Source organism: Lagopus muta, chromosome 10, assembly GCF_023343835.1.
Source record: "Lagopus muta isolate bLagMut1 chromosome 10, bLagMut1 primary, whole genome shotgun sequence".
NCBI classification, from domain to species: domain Eukaryota; kingdom Metazoa; phylum Chordata; class Aves; order Galliformes; family Phasianidae; genus Lagopus; species Lagopus muta.
The window spans coordinates 19,532,984-19,553,820 of NC_064442.1; the positions used below are offsets into that span (position 1 = coordinate 19,532,984).

Genomic DNA, 20,837 nt, shown 5'->3' on the forward strand with positions numbered 1-20,837 from the left:
TGAGGCCTCATCTGGAGCACTGCGTCCAGTTCTGGGCTCCCCAGTACAAAAAAGACAGGGATCTCTTGGAAAGAGTCCAGCGGAGGGCCATGAAAATGGTGAAGGGCTTCTCCTATGAGGAAAGGCTGAGTGAACTGGGTCTGTTCAGCCTTGAGAAGAGAAGACTGAGAGGTCTGATCAGAGGACCTGATCCAGGTCTATAAATATCTAAGGTGTGGGGGGCAGAATGGCGAGGCCGGACTCTTTTCAGTGGTGAGTGGAGACAGGACAAGGGGAAACGGCTGGAAACTGCAGCACAGGAAGTTCCGCACAAATGTGTGCAAGAACTTCTGTACAGTGAGGTGATGGAGCACTGGAACAGGCTGCCCAGGGAGGTGGTGGAGTCTTCTTCTCTGGAGATGTTCAAGACCTGCCTGGATGCCGACCTGTGCGACCTGCTGTAGGGAACCTGCTTTGGCAGGGGGGTTGGACTCGATGATCTCTGGAGGTCCCTTCCAACCCCTACAATTCTGTGATTCTGTGATATGCACTTGGTGGTGAACATTGAGCATGGTCAGCTGTTGAGTGGGATAGGGGCTTGTGGGCTGAGTATTGAACATACCCTAAGTCAATACCATGCCCAGTCCCAGTCTGGGTGCTAGGAGGATCAGAGGGGCCTGTTCTGGGGACAAGGCAGTCTTGAGGCCAGTTGTGAGACCTGCTGCATGTGCACATGTGTGTGCTTGTGATGAAGCAGGTGGTGGAGTTGGGTAGCCTAGAAAGCAGTCAACAGATAGGGAATACATAAAGAAATGACGGCGGGACTGAGTAGTGCCTAGATATAAGGCGTTGGCAACACACTTGCTGTGTAGCAGAGTGGCGCAGCGGAAGCGTGCTGGGCCCATAACCCAGAGGTCGATGGATCGAAACCATCCTCTGCTATAACTTTTTTTTCCCCCCCGCAGTTTTAGTTCAAAGAACTGCTTCACCGTGTTCTTCCCTGCACGCCCTTGATTGTGTGGTGCCGGTGTGTGGCCGTGCAGACCGCGTCCGCCGGCTAAGCAGCGACGGAAAAACGAGGGGCGGGGGAAAAAAAAAAAAGAACTCCACTTCTGGCCCGTACGGGGATCGAACCCGCGACCTTGGCGTTATTAGCACCACGCTCTAACCAACTGAGCTAACCGGCCCTCACGCGCGCACCGTCTTCGTGACCATCCTTATAGGAAGAAAAGCTGCATCCCAGCAGGGGGCGGCTTACCTCCTGCGTGCTTCTGCTGTACCGCTCTGCTGTTCTAATGGGAGCCGCTCCGTGGTTACGCTCTCACCCATGGCCCTGCCTCACAGCCCTGCCCAGCCCGGCAGATGTCCTCATGAGATGGGAGATGCTGCAGCAAAGTACTCCTATGCTGCGTATTATATGACTTTCCCATCTGCTGCGTGTGAGGGCTTTGAACTCCTGGGGACTAGAACAAAAGTTATCTGCCATAGTGCCAAAAGCTGATCAGCAGAAACCCCCATCTGAGATGTTCTCCTGTGTTTTTGGCCATCCTGGTGTTAGCTGCCATTCTGCTATTGAATTCATTTGCCTTTGTGTGGGAGCTCAGGAAAATAGATAGTTGTGCAGAATGTTAAAGAATGGAGACAGGCATTTTTACACAAGTTTCTCAAAAATTCGGAGGCTGTTCTCCTTATGCTGGGCTTCATTTCTATTTCAAATGGATGCGGGGAAGTGGAGGGGAGTTCTTAGGAGTTGGTGCTACATCTGTGATAGAATCATAGAATTGCAAGGTTGGAAACGACCTGCAAGATTATCTAGTCCAACCGTCCTCCCACTACCATCGCTACCACAAGCACTAACCCGTATCTTGCAGCTCCTCATCCAGACGCCCCTTGAACACTGCCATGGATGGCGACTCCACCATCTCCCTGGGCAGCCATTCCAGTGCCTGACCACTGAGAGAAATAGTTCTTCCTTATGTCCAACCTAAACATCCTCTGATACAACTTGCGGCCATTTCCTCGGGTCCTGTTTGTTGCCTGGGAGAAGAGTCCAAACCCCTCCTCATCATGACCTCCCTTCAGGAAGTTGTAGAGTGCAATGAGGTCTCCTCTTCTCCAGATCGAACAATCCCAGCCACTCCTCATAAAACTTGTGTTCCAGACCCCTCACCAGCTTTGTTGCCCTTCTCTGGACACGATCCAGGGCCTCAATGTCTTTTTTGTAGTGAGGGGCCCAAAACTGAATACACCATTCGAGATACAGCCTCAACAGAGCTGAGTACAGGGGATGATCACCTCCCTGCTCCTGCTGGCTGCATCATTTCTAATGCAGGCCAGGATGCCGTTGGCCTTCTTGGCCACCTGGGCACACTGTGGGCTCATGTTCAGCTGAGCATCAACCAACACCTCCAGGTCCTTCTCTTCTTCATGCTCATCCAGCCACTCAGCCCCAAGCCTACAATGCTGTGGTTGTTGTGTCCAAAGTGCAGGACCCAGCACTTGGCCTTGTTGAACCTCATCCCATTCACCTCAGCCCAGAGATCCAGCTTATCCAGGTCCCTCTGAAGGGCCTCCCCACCCTCAGGCAGATTTGACACCACCTCCCAACTTGGTGTCTTATGCAAGCTTACTGAGGGTGATAAACAGATGTTCTGGCTAATCAATCTCCTCTTCTTGCCTCTCAAAGGTAATGGCTGTTCAGCACAGAGAAAAATGTGTAGAATCATATAATGGTTTAGTCTCTGAGGGGCCTTTAAAGATAATCTAGTTCCAACCCTGGGCAGGATCACCTCCCACTAGGTAAAGTCGCCTAAAGCTCGATCCAACCAGGCCTTGAATGTTTCTAGGGATGGGGTACCCACAGCTTCTCCAGCCAGACTGTTCAAGCACCTCACCACTCACCACAGCAAAGAATTTCTTCCTAGTATCTAATATTAATCTACCCTCTTTCAGCTTAAAAATGTGTTACCTCTTGTCCTATCACTACATGCTCTTATAAAAAGACTCTCCATCTTTCTTATAGCCCTCTTTAGGTATTAAAAGGCCACAATGAAGTCCTCTCAGAGCCTTCTACATGATGAACATGCTCAACACCCTTAGTCTTTCCTTGCAGGAGAGATGCTCCAGCCATCTGATCATCCTTCATGCCCTCTACTGAACCTACACAAATAAACCTGTGTCTTTCCCATGACTGTGCTGAGGGCTCCAGGCATGGTTGCAGTACTGCAAGGAGGGATTTCTTGAGAGCAGAGTAGATGGCGACAATCATTTCCCTTGCCCTGCTGGCCATGCTTGTTTTCATGCTGCTCAGGGTAGAATTGGCCTTCTGGGCTGCAGGTGTTTACTGCTGACTCATGTACAAGTTTTCATTCCTCAGTCTGTGCTGATGTGTGCACCTCACACTTGGCTCTGTTAAGCTCTGTGAGATTTTATGCGAGTCCACTTCTCCAGAGTGCACAACCCCTTTGGATGCATCCCTTTCTTTTGTTATATCAGCTACACCACTCAGCTTGGAGCTGTATGCAAACATGCATGAGAGTGCACCTGCTCCCCCTGTCTGCTTCATTGTTAATGATATTAAGTATTACCAGTCTCAATATGGACTCTAGACCTGGATGTGGGCTGTTGACCACAGCTCTCTGGACACAATGTCCAGCCAATTTCTTATCCACCAAACAATCCACTCTTCAAATTCTACTCTCTCCAATTTAGTGGAAACAGTGTTCTGTGAAACACTTCCTGATGCATGTTTACCTATGCATACACCTCAAAAGAGGATTTCTGTTCTCCTAAGCTTGCTTGCTTTGTTCAGTCTCAAGCATTTCCTAGTACTTGCTCTGGTCCTTGATTCTCACACTGTCGAGGCCAGACAACATGGAGGGAGGGATGCACAAAAGAGGTATAAATTACTGTTTCCAGATCAACTGTCCACTGACAGCAATCCTTCATCTCTCTGGTAGTGTCAGGCAGAGCTGTAGAACTCCTGTGAGATATGGTCCTCTACAAGTCCTTGGGAAGCCACAGTTCTTGCCTCAAGTGCAGAATCTAAGCTCTGCCCACTATGTATTTCACCCACCACTTTGCCAGGGTGCTTTCCCAATATTTTGTCACACAGGCAAGTCGTATGCTGACATCCTCACATCTATGCCGTGTCATAGAATCATAGAATGGTCTGGATTGAAAAGGACCTCAAAGATCATCTAGTTTAAACCCCTCTGCCATTGGCAGTCACCAGCCAGCAGACCAGGCTGCCCAGAGCCCGGGCTTATGGGAAGCTCACATCTTTTTACATTGGAACCAAAACAGGACAAAGTAGGACTTTTATAGAAATGCTAGATCTATCTTCAAGCCACCAAATCAAGCTCCTCTCAACTTCAGTTCAACCAAATGAACTGAAATGCTGATAATCAAATTGAGTAGATTGTCACTGACTGTGATGAAGATAGAGGTGCTGACTTACCTATAGGTACCTACAGTCAGGTGTCATAATCTTGAACTGAATTCCATCCAACTACCTATTCAGCTGAATTTATCTGGTTCATGTTTATTGTCTAGTGGAAGGAATGGTTTCTCTGGAATAAGTCACATTGCTATGCAAGCCATCTGTTGGCATCTTCTTCCTGAAACTGCACAATTTTGTTTTCTGACTTAGCAGGAATTTTGCTACATGTTAGGTTTATGAATGTTGGAGTCAAGCATTCTTATGACAGTGATTTATTTTGTACTAGCTTGAAGGCAAACCAGTGTGTAGAAGAAGAAAAAAGGCTTTAGCATATCACAATTAATACACTGACTTTGTGGCTCATTTCCGTAGTTTCTGTAATATTTTCATGGATGGTTTCATGAAACATATTTATTCAGTACATAGATGATATACATTTCTCAGTATTTTCCAGTAAGAGGTAAAAATGTCCAAACTTTGAGAAGTGTCCAGACTTTGAGGAAAGCATTAATTCTCCTGTTTTAACCTTTAAAGCATGAGCAACTTTTTGAAAATAAGTGAAACCCTCTGGGCAGAGGCATCTTGCTGAACTGTCTCCTTCCAAATGTCTTCCTTAGAGCATGCTTTACTTCTTTGTTTCGTAAGCTGTAGATGATTGGGTTCAGCATAGGAGTTACTACTGTATAAGAAAGAGCCACTAGTTTCCTGCTCTTTGCCAAGAATCTGGACCTTGGCTTTAAATGTATCAAGCCAGTTGTGCAGTAGAACAGCATCACCACCACCAGGTGAGCAAAGCAGGTGAAGAAAGCTTTGTGTCTTCCTTCAGAAGATGGCATTTGGAGGATGGAATGGATTATTTGGATGTAAGAGGCTGTTATCAATATAAATGGGATAAGAACAATTGTAACAGTAGCGACGAACACAAGAAGCTCAAATAAGTATGTGTCTGAACAGACCAAATCTAGAACAGGAGCAATATCACAAAAGAAGTGCTCAATCTCCCTAGAACCACAAAAGGAATAGCTAAACAGCCAACCAGTGAGTCCTGCGGAAATTGGCATACCAGCAAGCCAGCATGCTGTGACCATATGAAAACATACTCGCCTGTTCATTCTGGTGGTGTAGTGCAAGGGATGGCAAATAGCCACGTATCTGTCATACGCCATGGCACTCAAGAGGAAGCACTCGGAAGTGACAAAGAATACAGCAAAGTAAAGTTGCAGGGCGCAGGCAGAAAAGGAGATGATCTTTCTCTCCAACAACAAATCCGTAAGCATCTTGGGCACTATGTTTAATGTAAAGCAAATTTCAATCAAGGCCAGGTTTTTGAGAAAATAGTACATCGGGGTGTGTAAGGCAGGGTCAGCAGTTGCGACTAAAATTATGAGCAAGTTCCCTGTCATTGTGATTAGGAACATGAGGAGGATTCCCTCAAAGAGAAGAACCTGAAGAGAGGCGAGGTAGGAGAACCCCTGCAAGGTGAAGTACGTCTGGTTTTTGAGCCCTTGCTCTTCATCAGCTTCCATGTGAAACAGGAACCCAGCCTGTATCAGCCAGTGAGAAAGATATGAAGAAGAAAACTCTTTTTGGGGATGAATACAAAGCAGTGAGCTTCTCTGAAATCAATTCCAGTATTAAGTGGGAGAAACAAATATAAATGGGCAAATAACATTTTGAGAGGTAGACTAGAAAAGCAACTTGTCATGAAAACAAGGTTACAAGAAAAACAGTGAGCTGAAGTGCAGAAAAGCTAGGATTTTCCTTAATGTTTGCCTACTTTCCTTTTAAATTAAGATAAAATATTGCCTCACCCACTTTACATTTTAGTTCTACTAGTATTTTCTCAAATGTAATTTTGTCAGCAATTAGTGTATTTTATTTTCAGTGTGTGAAATAAGAGTTTATTTCTTACTGACCTGCAATCTAATTAAATTCTCTGCTTTAAATTTTTTGGTTTTTGAAAAACTATTTTTCCCTGTTCTCACACAAAAGCATGTATATATGCATACATAGATTTCAAATAAACAAGGGCAAATAAAATTGTTGAGTGTACCGACAAAGTTTTGATAGCTTGAAGAATGGATAGAATGCTTATGTTATTATTTGCCATCACCATTGCTAACACACAAAACAATGACCTGCTTATTTACTTATTTATTTTAACCCTAGCATCACTCTTTATTCAACTCCACTGGACATTTTTTAATAAATTCAGTATTGTAAGAAATGTTCCTCTTTTAGATCATCAGCAACCTACCAGCCTGTATCTAGCTATCTGAAAGTATATGGCCACATTCGAGATAGAAATCTGAAGCACCTTCTCATTTGCACCAGCTGGAAAAGTAAGTCAGAAACCTATATTGTATTTCTCACCGAATCTAATAATTTTCATTGGAATCACTATCTGGGAATGTCTATTAATCTCTATTCATTAGCACAGAAAGGTACAGCTCTCTGAATTGCTGACACACACAGAGCTCTCTGAATTGCAGAAAGCAATATTAGCTGAGGAAGATTATACCTGACAAGTTGCAACATCAGCTTTGATCATCAGTGCTGACTGACCTTATGTATCTTCACAGTCAAATGAAATCTGCTTTCTTATACAACACAACCCCTTTCAGGATACTACCATCTTGAGTGGTAATTTCTCTGATCATCTTAGTGGCCTTTAGTGGCCCTATTCTGAACTCTTTTCCATTTAATATAGAATTTTATGTATGGAGGGACTCCAGAATGCGATACCTTTCTCCATGGGTGCTCTCACAAGTGAAAAGCAGAAGGAAATGAGGGGCTTCCCTTGAACAGCTGTTTGGGTCTTGCTAGAACCGCTGCTGAAAAGGTTATTCTCTGCAGGGACACCCTGTAGGCTCATGCTCAGCTTGCCATAGACTGGGACTTCCACATTACTTTCTGAAGAGCTATTCCCCAGTCTGTCAATGCCAATCTGATTCACCTCTTCCACCACTTGGCATTTGTTCTTGCTCTAGCTTCATAAAGTTCCTGCATATGGCCTATCCCCTATCCTCCAGTTTTTATAATACGGAAACTCCTGAAGATGTTCTCCATCACATCTTCCCAGTCACTGAAGGAGATTTGAAGCAGCACTACTCCAAATCAACCCATGAAGAATGCTTCTCACAGCCAGATAGCATCTAGGCTAGGTTGTTGAATCTACCTGTGAAAGCTTGATGGTCCAGGCAGTTTTTTCACTCACCTGTTAGTTTTCTTATCCAGCTTCTATCCTCCCATTTTGGCCATGTGGCTACTGTGTCAAGAATTGTTGAATGCCATCCATCACTCTCCCCTGTGGCCGCTCATCACCACCACACTCACTATCTGAGAGACTGAGAAAAGCTTTTGTATTATTTCTGCAAACATCCATATGACTAATCAGCAGCTGAGATACCCATTTGAATTTCCTTTATAATCTGTGAAGAGAAACAAGAACACTCAGATGTTATTTTGTTTATCTTTCAGAAGTAATTTAAAATATGCTAATTGCCAGGTGTCCTTGATTCGCTTCCATCTCAAAGTAAAATCTTACTAATAGATAATATATATATTAGTAATATATAGAAATGATTTAGTAATATAAATAAAATAGTAAATATTGCTCAGTCATTAGTGTATGCATTGCAGACATTTGTATACAGTATTCAGATGCATACTGTTCTGTCCTTTAAAATGTAAACTGTTCTTTCTTGAGTCATCTACACTAGTAAAAAATTTCTTGACAGTTTTTGTTACCAAAAAGACTAGGAAATACTAGTATACCTCAATTTTTTTGAGAAGTCATCTGGAGCTTATGATACGATTTCAGATGTTGGGATACCTTCTTGCCTTTTGGGCAACTTATCAGATCTGTTAATAGTTTTGTGTTGGATCCTGTAGAGAAGGAGAGGTTTGGCTGTTCTGAATGGCATCTTGCATTGCTTTCTGAGATCTGAACTCCTCTCTGGATTCATTACCGAGTATACTCAAAAGACAGAACATCTCCCCTGGTATTGAAGTAGACTGTGAACCACATAACTTAGTGAAAGTTGTGAGTGGGTGTTTTTTTGTTTTTTTAATGAATAGAAATAATGAAGTTTGTTAGGAGAGGTAAAGAGTGATGCAAGTGTGGCCGCCTCAGTTCTGGCCCAGAACTGCTCCTGTCCAGCAGATAAGACCTGGCCTGGTGACCGAGGACCAGGCTCTGCCCAAGCTGGGGGATGTGACTGCCACTTCCCCTTTGAATATTCAACTGACAGCAAAGTTGAGCATGTGTCATACAGGCTGACAGAGATGCAGAGAGGACACTGACACGACTAGCCAGAAAGGCTGCCCTGAACAAGGGCTGCCTTCAACAACACTCACACGGAGGACTTATGTAAATGCAGACATTTCCTCCTCTCTGGCTAGTGGCAGTAGAAATTCACTAGTGAAGACACACACACAGCACTCTCTAGGTTCACAAGCACAGACATTCACATATACTTCAAGGTGCACGGCCCCTTTGTCCATCCAGCACTCCCTGCCAGATCCTGGAGTACCTCCATGACCCTTCTCTCTGCTCAGCACCCCAACTGGATCCCAGACCCTGTGAAGCAGGTAAACTGCATGGGTCACCTACTCACTGACCAGATCAGCTTGAATTTCACTTCTGCTCAGACCCAAGGCCCCAGATACTTGCTGGCTGGTCTAGCTTCATCTTTTCCAGGGAGAAAATTAGAAAAGCCAAAGCCCAGCTAGAACTGAACTTAGCCACCAAGGTGAAGGACAACAATAAATATTTCTAAAAATACATCAACGGTAAGAGGAGGGTCAGGGAGAGATCCATCCCTTGTTGGATTCTGAGGGCAACATAGTGACCTCAGGATAAGGCTGAGGAACTTAATGCCTTCTTTGCCTCAGTCTTTAATAGTAAAACTTGTTACTCCCTGGGCACAAAGCCTCTTATACTGGTAGATAGGGATGGGGAACAGAATACGCCCTGCATAATCCATGAAGGATTGGTTTGGACCTACTCTGAAAGCTGGACACTCACAAGTCCATGGGCCCAGATGGGTTGCACCGTGGGGTGCTGAGGGAGTTGGTGGATGCAGTTGCCAAGCCACTCTCCATCATCCTACAACACTCCTGGCTACCGGTGGACTGGAGACTGGCAAATGTGACGCCCATCTTCAAAAAGGGCTGGAAAGATGATCCTGGTAGCTACGGACCTTTCAGTCTCACCTCGGTGCCGGGGGAGGTTATGGAATGGATAATCTCGAGAGCCATTGTGGACTGGTTAAGGGTCAACCAGGGGACCAGGCCCAGTCAGCATGGGCTTACCAATGGTAGATCCTGTCTGACAAACCTGATTTCATTCTATGACAAGGTGACTCACTTAATGGATGAAGGTAAAGCTGTTGATGTGGTCAGCCTGGACTTCAGTAAAGCCTTTGACACTGTCCCCCCCAGCATCCTCACAGAGAAACTGGCTGCCCACAGTTTGGATGGATGTATGCTCTGCTGGGTGAAACACTGGCTGGATGGCCGGGCCCAAAGAGTTGTGGTCAGTGGAGTTAAATTCAGTTGGCAACCAGTCATGAGTGGTGTGCCCCAGGGCTCAGTGCTGGGGCTGCTTCTATTCAACATCTTTATTAATGATCTTGATGAGGGGATTGAGTGCACCCTCAGTAAGTTTGCGGACACCACCAAGCTGGGAGGTGTGAGAATCCTTCCTTGTTTTTTGGCTCAAAGCTTGCTTCCTGAGGTATTGCTTTTGATAAGACTCTGATTGATTTACTGGGGAGGCAAGTGATGGGTGCTACCATGTGACAATCAACATCACTTTGTGGACATTTGAAAGCACCTTCCTCCAGAGCTGCTTGCCTCTGGAAGAATGCTCATGAGTGTTTAGTGGCGGAAGATCTGGCCTGCGACTAAATAGCTCCAGCTTGGTATGGGAAAATTGGGGAATGATACCATAGTGTCCTGTGAAAAACAGGCTGCGGGTGGGCATCCCTGCTCCCTCTTATCTACTGGCAAGGCCCAGGAACAAAGGAGTTTCTGCTGAGATCCCAGACTCAGAAGCTGCCACTCCAAGGAGAGCTGATGAAAACACTTTGGATTTGAGCTGTCACTCCAAAGAGAGCTGACTCGACCATTTTGGACTTAAATAAGTTGGTACTACCATTGAAAAGGGGCCATCATTGCTGTGGGCACCATTGTTGTCAACCGAACAACTACGCCCAACAGGTCACCACTACTGAAGATCAATGATTGAACTACAAACCACGCTGGACCCATGGTGGTGACTATCTCCCTCTTGCTTCCTATAAAGACTCCTTTCTTCTTCTTTCCTATCTTTCCTATCGCCCTCCTTCCCTTCCCCATTACTCTAATTCATAATAGTGTCCGTCCTCCCCTTCCCATCTCCCTAAGTAAGATTTGTAATAAACTGTTTGGACCAACATTTGAACTGTTGCTTCTTAATCTCATGCCGCATATACAGACATTAAAAAACCTTCTCTCCCTCCTATAAATTGGAGTGAGACAGAAGGGAGTGTTGATCTGCCAGAGGGGAGAAAGGCACTACAGAGTGACCTGGATAGACTGGATTGATGGGCCAAGGTTAACTGTATGAGTTTCAATAGGGCCAAGTGTCGGCTCCTGCATTTTCCTCACAACAACCCCAGGCAACCCTACAGGCTTGGGGAGGAGTGGCTGGAAAACTGATGGAAAGGGACCTTGGTGTATTGATGAACAGTTGGCTGAATGTGAGCCAGCAGTGTGCCTGGGTGGCCAAGAAGGCCAATGGCATCCTGGCTCGTATCAGGAATGGTGTGGTTAGCAGGACCAGGGAAGTCATCCTGCCCTGCACTGCACTGGTGAGGCCTCACCTCTGGTGCTGCGTTCAGTTTTGGGCACCTCAGTACAGAAAGGATGTGGAGGTGCTGGAGCAGGTCCAAAGAAGGGCAACAAGGCTGGTGAAGGGCTTGGAGAATATGGCCTGTGAGGAGCGACTGAAGGAACTGGGGCTGTTTAGTTTGGGGAAGAGGAGGCTGAGGGGAGACCTGATTGCTCTCTTCCAATATCTGAAAGGTGATTGCAGTAAGAGTGGGGTTGTTCACTTCTCACTGGCGATAGGTGACAGGACGAGGGGAAATGGCCTGAAGTTTAGGAGGTTTAGGTTGAATATCAGGAAAAACTTCTTTACAGAAAGGGTTGGTAAGCACTGGAATAGGCTCCTCACCATCCCTGGATGTGTTTAAAAACCGTTTGGATGTGGTGCTCGGGGACTGATTTAGTGGAGGGTTGTTAGAGTTAGGGTAGTATGGTGAGGTTGTGATTGGACTCGATGATATTTAACATCCTTTCCAATCTGAGTAATTCTATGATTCTACTGTATGCTTTGCTGGCTATTCCAGTTCAAAGTTTTGCGACTGAATACACACATGCATTCTTTGCATATCAGACAGGAGAAGATACAGACACTTGCCCCCCAGCAGCTAGCACCATGCACAAGGGGTGTGACCCACAGCTCAGCTTCAGCCACTGGTTTCAGCCCCACACTTGCCTCATTTGTGCTGCTGCCCCCAGCAGCTGCTTTGGAAGCACATACCTTTCCTGCCCTAGTGGACAGGAGTAGGGAAGTCCACTTGAGTAGTGGGCATCATAGGCCGGAGCTTCCTACACCCTGATCTGACTCCAGTAGCTGGTATCCAGTCCACTCATACCAATCCTGTCAGGCCTGGTGATCTCACCTATTTTAAATATACACTATTTGACAAATAAATGTGACAGAGTTCTTGAGTTACAAACCCTGATGTTTTATATAAACCAAAACCAGGCATACAAAACGGATCAAACAAACTACACTCAAACAAATTTTCTCACTTTCTTTATTTGTAGATGAGAGAGTCTAGATAACTACCTGGGTTGTTAACATCTACAAGACAGATGAAAAAACTAAAAGTAATCTAAAACATAACATTAGTAAAGAACTGGTTTATCCACTATAAGCTGAGTTTCAATTTATTCTGAATTTCAGCTGTAAAGAGATCAAAAAAAGATAGTTAGGCAAGAAGATACTAAGTGCAATAATACATTAATTCATGGCTTTATTTTGCTTACTTTACAGAGTTCACTACACATTCTTTCTCGGTACTACCTCTCACCCCAAATTGATAGCAAGACTGTCCACACATTTTGTATTTCTCCTTATTTATTCTTTCTATGTACAATGTCGTATTCTCAAGTTGTACTAAAAATTAGCTTTATCCATATGCCATGAAGTTTTATCTGGACCTTTAAATCATCAAGGACTATTTCATTTTATTTTTGAAGTACAAATCAACTATCTGAAACCCAGTAGTGTACTTGTCTTTTTGTGCAGTTTTCTTTACTTCTTCATTTCTCAGGCTATAAATAAGAGGATTGACCAGGGGAGTGAGAATAGTATAAAACATAGAGAAGACTTTGTTCAGAGATATTTGAATACCGTGATGAGGAAGGACATAGACAGCTAATATTGACCAGTAAAAAAGTAACACCACAGTAAGATGTGAAGAACAGGTGGAAAAGGCCTTTTTCCTTCCAGTGGAAGAAGGAATTCTCATGATTGTAATAATGATGTAGAGATAGGATGAGAAAGTCAAGAGAAACGGAGGCAGGGAGCATCCACCTGCCACAAAAGAAGTGACAAGTCCCACCATGTGAGTGTCACTGCAGGATAGTTTCATCATTGGAAAGGAGTCACAGAAGAAATGTTCAATTTCATTAGGGCCACAGAAATCTAAGTTTGAGATCAGGAATGTTAATATAGAATTAGACAGAAAACCACTTATCCAAGATGCAGCACCTAGCTGGAGACAGAGCATAAGGTTCATAAGGAATAAATAGAGCAAGGGTTTGCACACTGCTAGGTACCTGTCATAAGACATCACTGCTAGGAGATAACATTCTGCAGCTGCCAAGCAACCAAAGAAATAGTACTGTGTAAAACATCCGACAACTGATATTCTTCTGTCTCCACTCAGATAACTGAGCAACATTCTTGGCAAGATGTTTGAGCTGTAGCAGATATCTAAGCAAGCCAAATTGCCCAGGAAGAAGTACATTGGGATGTGAAGAGACTGATTAGCCACCACCAGTGCAATGATGAAGGTGTTCCCTGTTATGGTCATAATATAGTTTGTCAGGAACATTAGGAAGAGAAGATAATCCAGCTCAGGGCCATTTCCAAATCCAAGGAGAATAAACTCTGTAACAACCGTTTTGTTTTTCCATTCTTGTTTTGATATAACTTTTTTTTAGTGATGACAAAGGAAATTCTGCATGCTGCGTTGCTGCTGCTGAAATGCACCACTCACTGCCTCATTGTGATCACATCCACTGTTTGATCTCCGTAAATGTTCAGCAAGCATTGATGAATGTCAATAGATAATTTTTTTTCTGTATGGAGGAATTCAGTGACACGCTTTTGCTTTGTATGCACTTTCATGCGCTGTGGTTTAACCTGGCGGGTGGCTCAGCAGCACACACTCATTCACTCACTTCCCCACTTCCCAGTGGGATGGGGGAGAGATTTGGGAAAGAAAAAAGTAGAACTCATGGGTTGATATAAAACTATTTTCTAAGATAAAGAAAAGGAAAAAGATAATAGTTAGGATTATATTTATTTGTATATAGTTATAAATGTGTATAACAACTGACGCACAAGTAATTGCTCACACCCCCCAACCACTGCCCAGCTAAGCCCCTGAGCAGCACAAGAGCCAGATGAACTTCCACTATTTTCAAAGCTCTTTCCACATGATGTCATATGGTATGGAATGTCCCTTTGGCCAGTTTAAGTCAGTTGTCCTAATTCTGTTCCTTAGTCCGTTCACTGAGAATGGCCTCGGCTCTCTACAACACCACTGTGTTGTAGAGTTGGTGTGTTATCAACACGCTTTATTCATGCCATCAGTTTTTGCCTCCATTTCTAGTCTACAGAGAGAAGAGAGTGCTTTGGACTGCAATCAATTCAGCATGTTTTCTAAATCTACTTTGTACGAGCTAAATAATTTACTGACATTTTCTGTTTTCTTTCCACTGGTAAGAACAGGAGTTTAGATATTAACTCAGAAGTCAGAACTTCCTTTCCGATCTTGCTTACCACCTGCAGGCACTACAAAGAGATTACTAGGTACTGTAACAGTAAAGGCTACGTGAGGACACCCATCTAGTAACTTAAATCTGGAATACTTACGATAGTATATCTTTTTAAGACTTAACATTTCTTTCCACGTATTTAATATAGAATTTCCTATTAAAATCTTATTAATTCAAAACCCTGATACTTAACTTAATTGACAACATCAGACAACTGAAACTGTGGAAAGTGTGTCTCATTTCTGCACCAACTAACACAGATTTCAGGCAGTACTGTTTCGTACCTGGAAGGGCAGGAATGTTGAAATCCCGTTCAACAGACTTTCATTTCTCAGGGTTTGGATTCCAATTTTTTTTTTTTTTTTTTCCCCAGAAATTTTATCTTCACATGGAAAACAACAACAACAAAAACAAAAAAGAATTACATATCTCTGCTTAGCAAAGACCTCTCCATGCCCACGAATTTTAATGTTTTCTTCTTTTTAAATTAACAGTATGTATAGACTATTGTTTTCCATTCTGTCAGATAGAAATGTTCCTTCCTTCACCTCATTCCTTAAAAGCCTTTTCAGAGTGGAGACTAATGAATCACCCCAGGGGTAATCAGGTAAACAAAAGCCTTAAAGAGGTTGTTGTCATGAACTTCATTTGTACAGGTGTTAAAATCTAGAACTAACTATGACCTGCATCCAATGTCAGACATCCACCTGAATGCCAGCCATTCCAGTGTGTCAGGATACTATTTTTTTTAATTTTTTTTTCTTTTTTTTCCCGATAGTTTGACTGTTTTCCTAACTGGCATCATAAAGAAGTCAGATTATTCCAGGTCTTGGCTTTTAATCTCAACTTTCTACCTTGCATTTAATACTCTAGTTTGTTACTCAGGGCTAATGAATAAACGCCTCTTGACACTGTCATTTTGTATGTTCATACATGTATTCTCTTGGAAGCAAACAGTGGGTAAATTAGATTTATTTAATATTGATTTAATAAGGACAAATAGTTCATTGAATTTCTTACAGCGAATGCTATCTCAAAGCAGAAACAACATTTTAAGCTCAAGGAGGGAAGGTTTAGGCTGGATGTGAGAGGAAAGTTCTTTACAGAGAGAGTGCTGAGGTGCTGGAAACAGCTGCTCAGTTTGGCTGTGGTGTCCATTGCTGTAGGTGTTCAAGACCAGATTGGATGGGGCCCTGGAAAACCTGTTCTAGTTCCGGATCTGGAGGTTGGTGGCACTGCCTGTGGCAGTGGGGTTGGAACTTGGTGATCCCTGGGATCCTTTCCAACTCAAGTGGTTCTATGATTCTATGAAAATTCATTTTTGCAAGAAAAGAAATGTAGTAAGGGAAATGGAGTAGGTAGGCAGCTAAAAACAAGGACTAGTCCATGCTTTCCTTCCAGATGGAAAAAAGACCACAGTGGTCAGGCTAGGAATCTTTAAAAGGCGATGTCTACCTGCATATTCTGACAGTTTTTCAAATATCTTTGTGGAAATGCCTGAAAGATGGTTGCAATAATGGGGAGACAAGCACAGCCATGCATCTACCTGTTAAAATGTGAAAAGAAAAAAAAGAATTATGTGGAAATACAGAAACTACAACAAAAAAGAGAAATCCTCAAAACATAGAAATTGTACCATGCAAACACCACGGGATGGAAGTGTAATCAAAGCAATCCAGAATATCAACATGAAACATATTATACATATTATATTAGGCCAAGACAATTCCTCTTTACTCAGTGCAGCCCAAGCAAAAAAGATTGAACAGCCATGACCAACGCCCCTAATTCAGAAGGTTCTCAAGAGAAATTTGCAGGTGGATTTTGAATATCGCCAAAGAGGAGACTGCATAGCCTATCTGGGCAGCATGTTCCAGTGCTCTGTGACCCTCCAAAGAAAGAAGTTTTTCCTAATGTTCAGATGGAACTTCCTGTGCTGCAGTTTGAGCCTGTTCCCCCTATCCCGTCACTGGGCACCACCTCCTGATCTTGACACTCACCCTTTAGGTATCTGTCTATCCCTCTCAGTCTCCTTTTCTCCAGTCCAAACATGGTCTCTCAGCCTTTCCTTGTAAGGGGGATGCTGCAAACCCCTAATAATGTTTGTAGCCCTCTGTTGAACACTCTCGAGTAGTTCCCTGTCTCTCTTGAACTGAGGAGCCCAGAACCAGACATGTTACTCCATATGTGGTCTCACCAGGTCTTGCAGAGGGGGAGGATCACCTCCCTCGGGCCTCTAACTAGGCTCTGCACCAGTGATCACGGCCCTCTGAGCTCTGCCAAGTCAGCCAATTCTCAATTCACCTCACTGTCCACTCCTTTGTCCTACACTCTCTAAACTCAGCTATGAAGAAGTCATGGGAGACAGTGTCAAAAGTTTTGCTGATAACAAAGTAGACAACATCCACTGCTCAAAACACTTCTATCCAGCTGGTCATGAGAATCTTAGAATCATATAATTATTTGAGTTGGAAAAGTCCCTTAAAGATTATGCAATCCGACTCCCCTGCAATGAACAAGAACATCTACAGCCATATCAGGTTGCTCAGTCTTGTCTATCCTGATCTTGAATACCTCCAGGGATGGGGCTTCCAGCCCATCTCTGGGCAACTTGTTCCAGTCCTCCGCTACCCTTACCATGAAGACTTTTTTCCTCATGTCCAATTTAAATGTCCTTGTTCTAGTTTGAAACCATTTCTCCTTGTCCTGCCACAACAGACCCTGCTAAAGAGTCGGTCCCCTTCTTTCTTATAGCTCCCCTTTAGACACTGAAGGGCTGCTATCAGGTTTCCTTGGAGCCTCCTCCAGGCTGAAGAGCCCTGAAGAGGTGTCTCAGCCTGTCCTCATAGGGGAGATGTTCTGTCCCTTGGGATGTTTTTGTAGCCCTCCTCTGGATGTACTGCAACAAATAGAAGACCACCAGACTGGTCAAGCATTATGTCCTCTCGGTGAATCCACGTTGACTATTCCTGATAACCTTCTTTTCTTCCAGGATCTTGGAGATAAGCATCCAGAATCAACCATTTCTTTACCTTCCCAGAGACTAAGGTGAGTCTGACTGGCCTGTAGTTGCCTGGGCTCACATTCTTACCATTTTTGAAGACTGGAGTAAGATTGGCTTTCTTCAAGTCTTCAGGTAACTCTCTTGTTAACCTGAAGACTTGTTACCTGAAGACTCTCCACGACCTTTCAAAAAAATGATAGAAAGTAGTTTGGCAATCACTTCTCCCAGAGAAGCCCTGGTGGAAGCAACCCAGACTTATGCAGGTTAATATTGACGACATATCAAGAGTTATAGTTTCTGTGACTTTTTGAGGCCGGGCCATACAGATACGAACTATGGGAGGTCATTTCTACAGCAAGCACGTGGTATTGATGTGGAGATTTAGCCAGTCAGAAGGAGAGATGATTAGTTATTTGGAAAAAATACACACCTAGATGTTTTTTATTAAGTTCAAATTGGCCTATTAAAAACACGCACACACACACACACACAGAACCTAACAACTTGGAAAACAAAAATGAAAACTATCTAAAAAATAATTCTGAATGAACTGAATGCATATTTGTCACATTTTCTCCTTATTTAGGCTACTTTTAAGTAAAAAGCCACAAGAAGAGTAAATGTCCTGCGTTGAATTGAGCCTCTTACAGGAATTGAGGAGTCAGTGCAGTGCCACAGATGTGTCTCCCACACACCATCCCAGCCTTTTCCTCATGTCCACCCCGACCCTCTGCTGATGCATCTCCATGCCATTGCCGTGCGTCCTGTCACGGTCAGCACAGAGCAGAGATCAGCATTGCACCTACAAGGAGCTGCAGCCACCGTGAGGGAGTCACAGATCACCGTGAGGAGCTGCTGGCCGCCGTAAGGAGTAGTGCCAGCTACTGGAGTCAGTACAGTGAAGGCAGTGGGTGAACTGTGCACTGCTGAGGGGGGTGGACTTTGGCGGGTGGTATTTCAGGGAACTGGTTGAGGTTTTGGGATGGGGAAGAGGGTATGATGCTGAGAGTGGGAGATCATATATCCACTGAGCGGAGCTGAAGGGCAGGGTTGGGACTACAGGTGGAGAGATATCACGTCACCTGGGAGAAGATGCTCTTCAGCTGTCCGTTCCCAGAAAGTGGGGGGAAAGGTTTGTGGCAAGTGGAAGTTCTGGAGCTGCAAGAGCAGTCTGTGAAGCAGCACTACAATAAAGGCGTCTGGTGGGAATCTTGTTGAGGGCAGGAGAGACCACATGGAAAAGTTGGGTACTGCCTCTGTAAGGCTGGGCTGCTGGGGGCCTATGGGCTAGGGCAGAGGTTTTATCAGGAAATCTGAGGTTAAGGGCTGTGTTTCAGGACTGAGCAGCAGTGTATGAGGCTTATGAGCACAAGGGAGGAGAGTAGTCCAAAGGCTGGGACAGCAGTGATGTGTAGGCCAGGCTGATACCAACGGTGTGCCTGTGGACCTGGCAGTTATGGGACAGTAGTCACAGAGGTTGTTCTCAAAGAGAAGATATGGTAGGGTTGTACTGTGACAGGGAGGTCTGTCCCTTTAACAGAGCCTTGGCTTGTTTTGGCTGCAGCAGCAAGGAGAGCAGGAGGGACCTTTACTCAGGCATCTTTGCTGTCCTCCTCTGCTCCCAGAGATGTATGTGTGCAGACAGTCTGTTCTGTATGCCCTACATTGACATAAAGAAACTTCATTCAGGCAAGGGCTGCAAAGGTAATGCTGGGCATCAGCACCTTACCCCTTTTTTTGTTCCTTCTCTTTTTTTGCCTCTAACCATGCTCTGGTTTTCTACTTCTAATCAGCTCCTCTCCAGAGGGTCACTTAGATCTCCTGCAACAGCTCCATCTCTAATAGTCTCAGGAGGCCCCATTAAAACACCAAGAAACTTCAATTCTGAGTTTGTGCTTTGCACTGTAATTTCAACCTCGTTAGGCTTGTTAGACCAAGCAATGCATAACAAGATTTTTTTAAATCATTTTTTTAATCTTTATTTATTGTTGCTAACTTTCTGTACAGTCATGAGGGAATTGACAGGTGAAATTGTCTCTCAGGAAAAGTGTTGCTAGACTTAAGACTTTTAATAGGCACGTGTTGCAACACAGTTCTTGTTTTGTATTTAAATTGAATGAGTTCCAAGTGACCTTAGTAGGTGTCCGTTTCTGGTAGAGGCTGATGCTAGCAACTCAAACTGAATATTACCTTTGAGGTGAAGTATCCTGTGGACTGCATGTTTTCAGCGGTTTCTCTGGAGCATGAAGCTTTCAGTAACGCCCCTGCTTACAGCTCCTTCCGTAGGAGAACCAATGCTACCAAAACTCATGCTAAGTATAAGATTACTCAGAAACGGAATAGTGTTTTGGAACACTGACTGCAAGATACACCACCACAATGAACCCAGGCGGCATTGCTAGAGACAGGCGTGTGATCAGAAGACACACGAACCAATATGTAGATACGAGTGCTATCTATGACAGAGAGATCAGAGATGGGAATTACAACTGATCCTTGTCCCAGAATTAAACAGACAAATATGAGATAGTACAAATATCAAGTTAATAGAAAAAATGTTTGGTAGGTATTCCGACAGGAAGTAGGCGTTTGTATGAATGGAGAAATGGTAGAAGAAATTTTAGTGGATATTTATCCGGAGAAATTAAGAATACAAGTGCATATGGGGCAACGTACTCGGCGCCTGGCATGATGGCAGCAAATGGAAGTAGCTTGTCCCTGAGGGGGAGGAGGATCTTAGCTGAGGAACTAGCAGGACTCATAGACAGGCCTTTAAACTAGGTATGAAGGGGGAAAGGGGGCAAAATCAGGGCCGTTGGAGTTGAGCGGGTCGTTCGAGGGCTCGTACCGAACTTGACGGATGATGACAGTGAAGTACAAAGGGAAGAACTGGGGCAGGGGGGAGTTGGGGATGCTGCTGTTCTAGGGGAACCCAGATCCTCTATAAAGGCGGTGAGATGGAAAGCCCAGCTGAAGTGCCTTTATACCAATGCACGCAGCCTGGGAAATAAGCAGGATGAGTTGTAAACTGTGATGCGCTTAGAAAGTTATGACCTTGTTGCTATCATGGAAACATGGTGGGATGACTCCCATAACTGGAATACCACCACTGGGGGCTATGGGCTTTTTAGAAGAGAGAGGCGAGGTAGGAAGGGTGGGGGAGTTGCCCTCTCTGTCCAAGAGTGGATAGACTGTGAGGAGCTCCCTCTGAGAAACAGTCAGGAACAGGTTGAGAGCCTGTGGGTTGGAATTAGGGATGGGTCTAATAAAGGCCAGCTGGTGATAGGA

At 44.3% G+C, this 20,837-nt stretch overlaps 2 protein-coding genes and 2 non-coding genes across 4 annotated transcripts; 1 reads left to right on the plus strand and 3 right to left on the minus strand.

Annotated features, from left to right (window-relative positions):
* Window positions 1-849: 849 nt before the first annotated feature.
* Window positions 850-921, plus strand: TRNAM-CAU (transfer RNA methionine (anticodon CAU)). The gene has a single exon. It is a non-coding gene; the product is annotated as a tRNA-Met (tRNA).
* Window positions 922-1,092: 171 nt separating this feature from the next.
* Window positions 1,093-1,166, minus strand: TRNAI-AAU (transfer RNA isoleucine (anticodon AAU)). Its single transcript has one exon. It is a non-coding gene; the product is annotated as a tRNA-Ile (tRNA).
* Window positions 1,167-4,941: 3,775 nt separating this feature from the next.
* LOC125698326 (olfactory receptor 10A2-like) lies at window positions 4,942-5,946 on the minus strand. The gene has a single exon (XM_048956516.1). The coding sequence runs from the start codon at window positions 5,944-5,946 to the stop codon at window positions 4,942-4,944; it is 1,005 nt and encodes a 334-aa protein (XP_048812473.1).
* A 6,768-nt stretch (window positions 5,947-12,714) lies between these two features.
* Window positions 12,715-16,597, minus strand: LOC125698327 (olfactory receptor 1020-like). The gene is made up of 2 exons (XM_048956517.1): window positions 16,546-16,597; window positions 12,715-13,679 (listed from the first exon to the last, which is right to left on the minus strand). Exons 1-2 carry the CDS (start codon window positions 16,595-16,597, stop codon window positions 12,715-12,717), a joined length of 1,017 nt encoding a protein of 338 aa, XP_048812474.1.
* Between the last annotated feature and the right edge of the window lie 4,240 nt (window positions 16,598-20,837).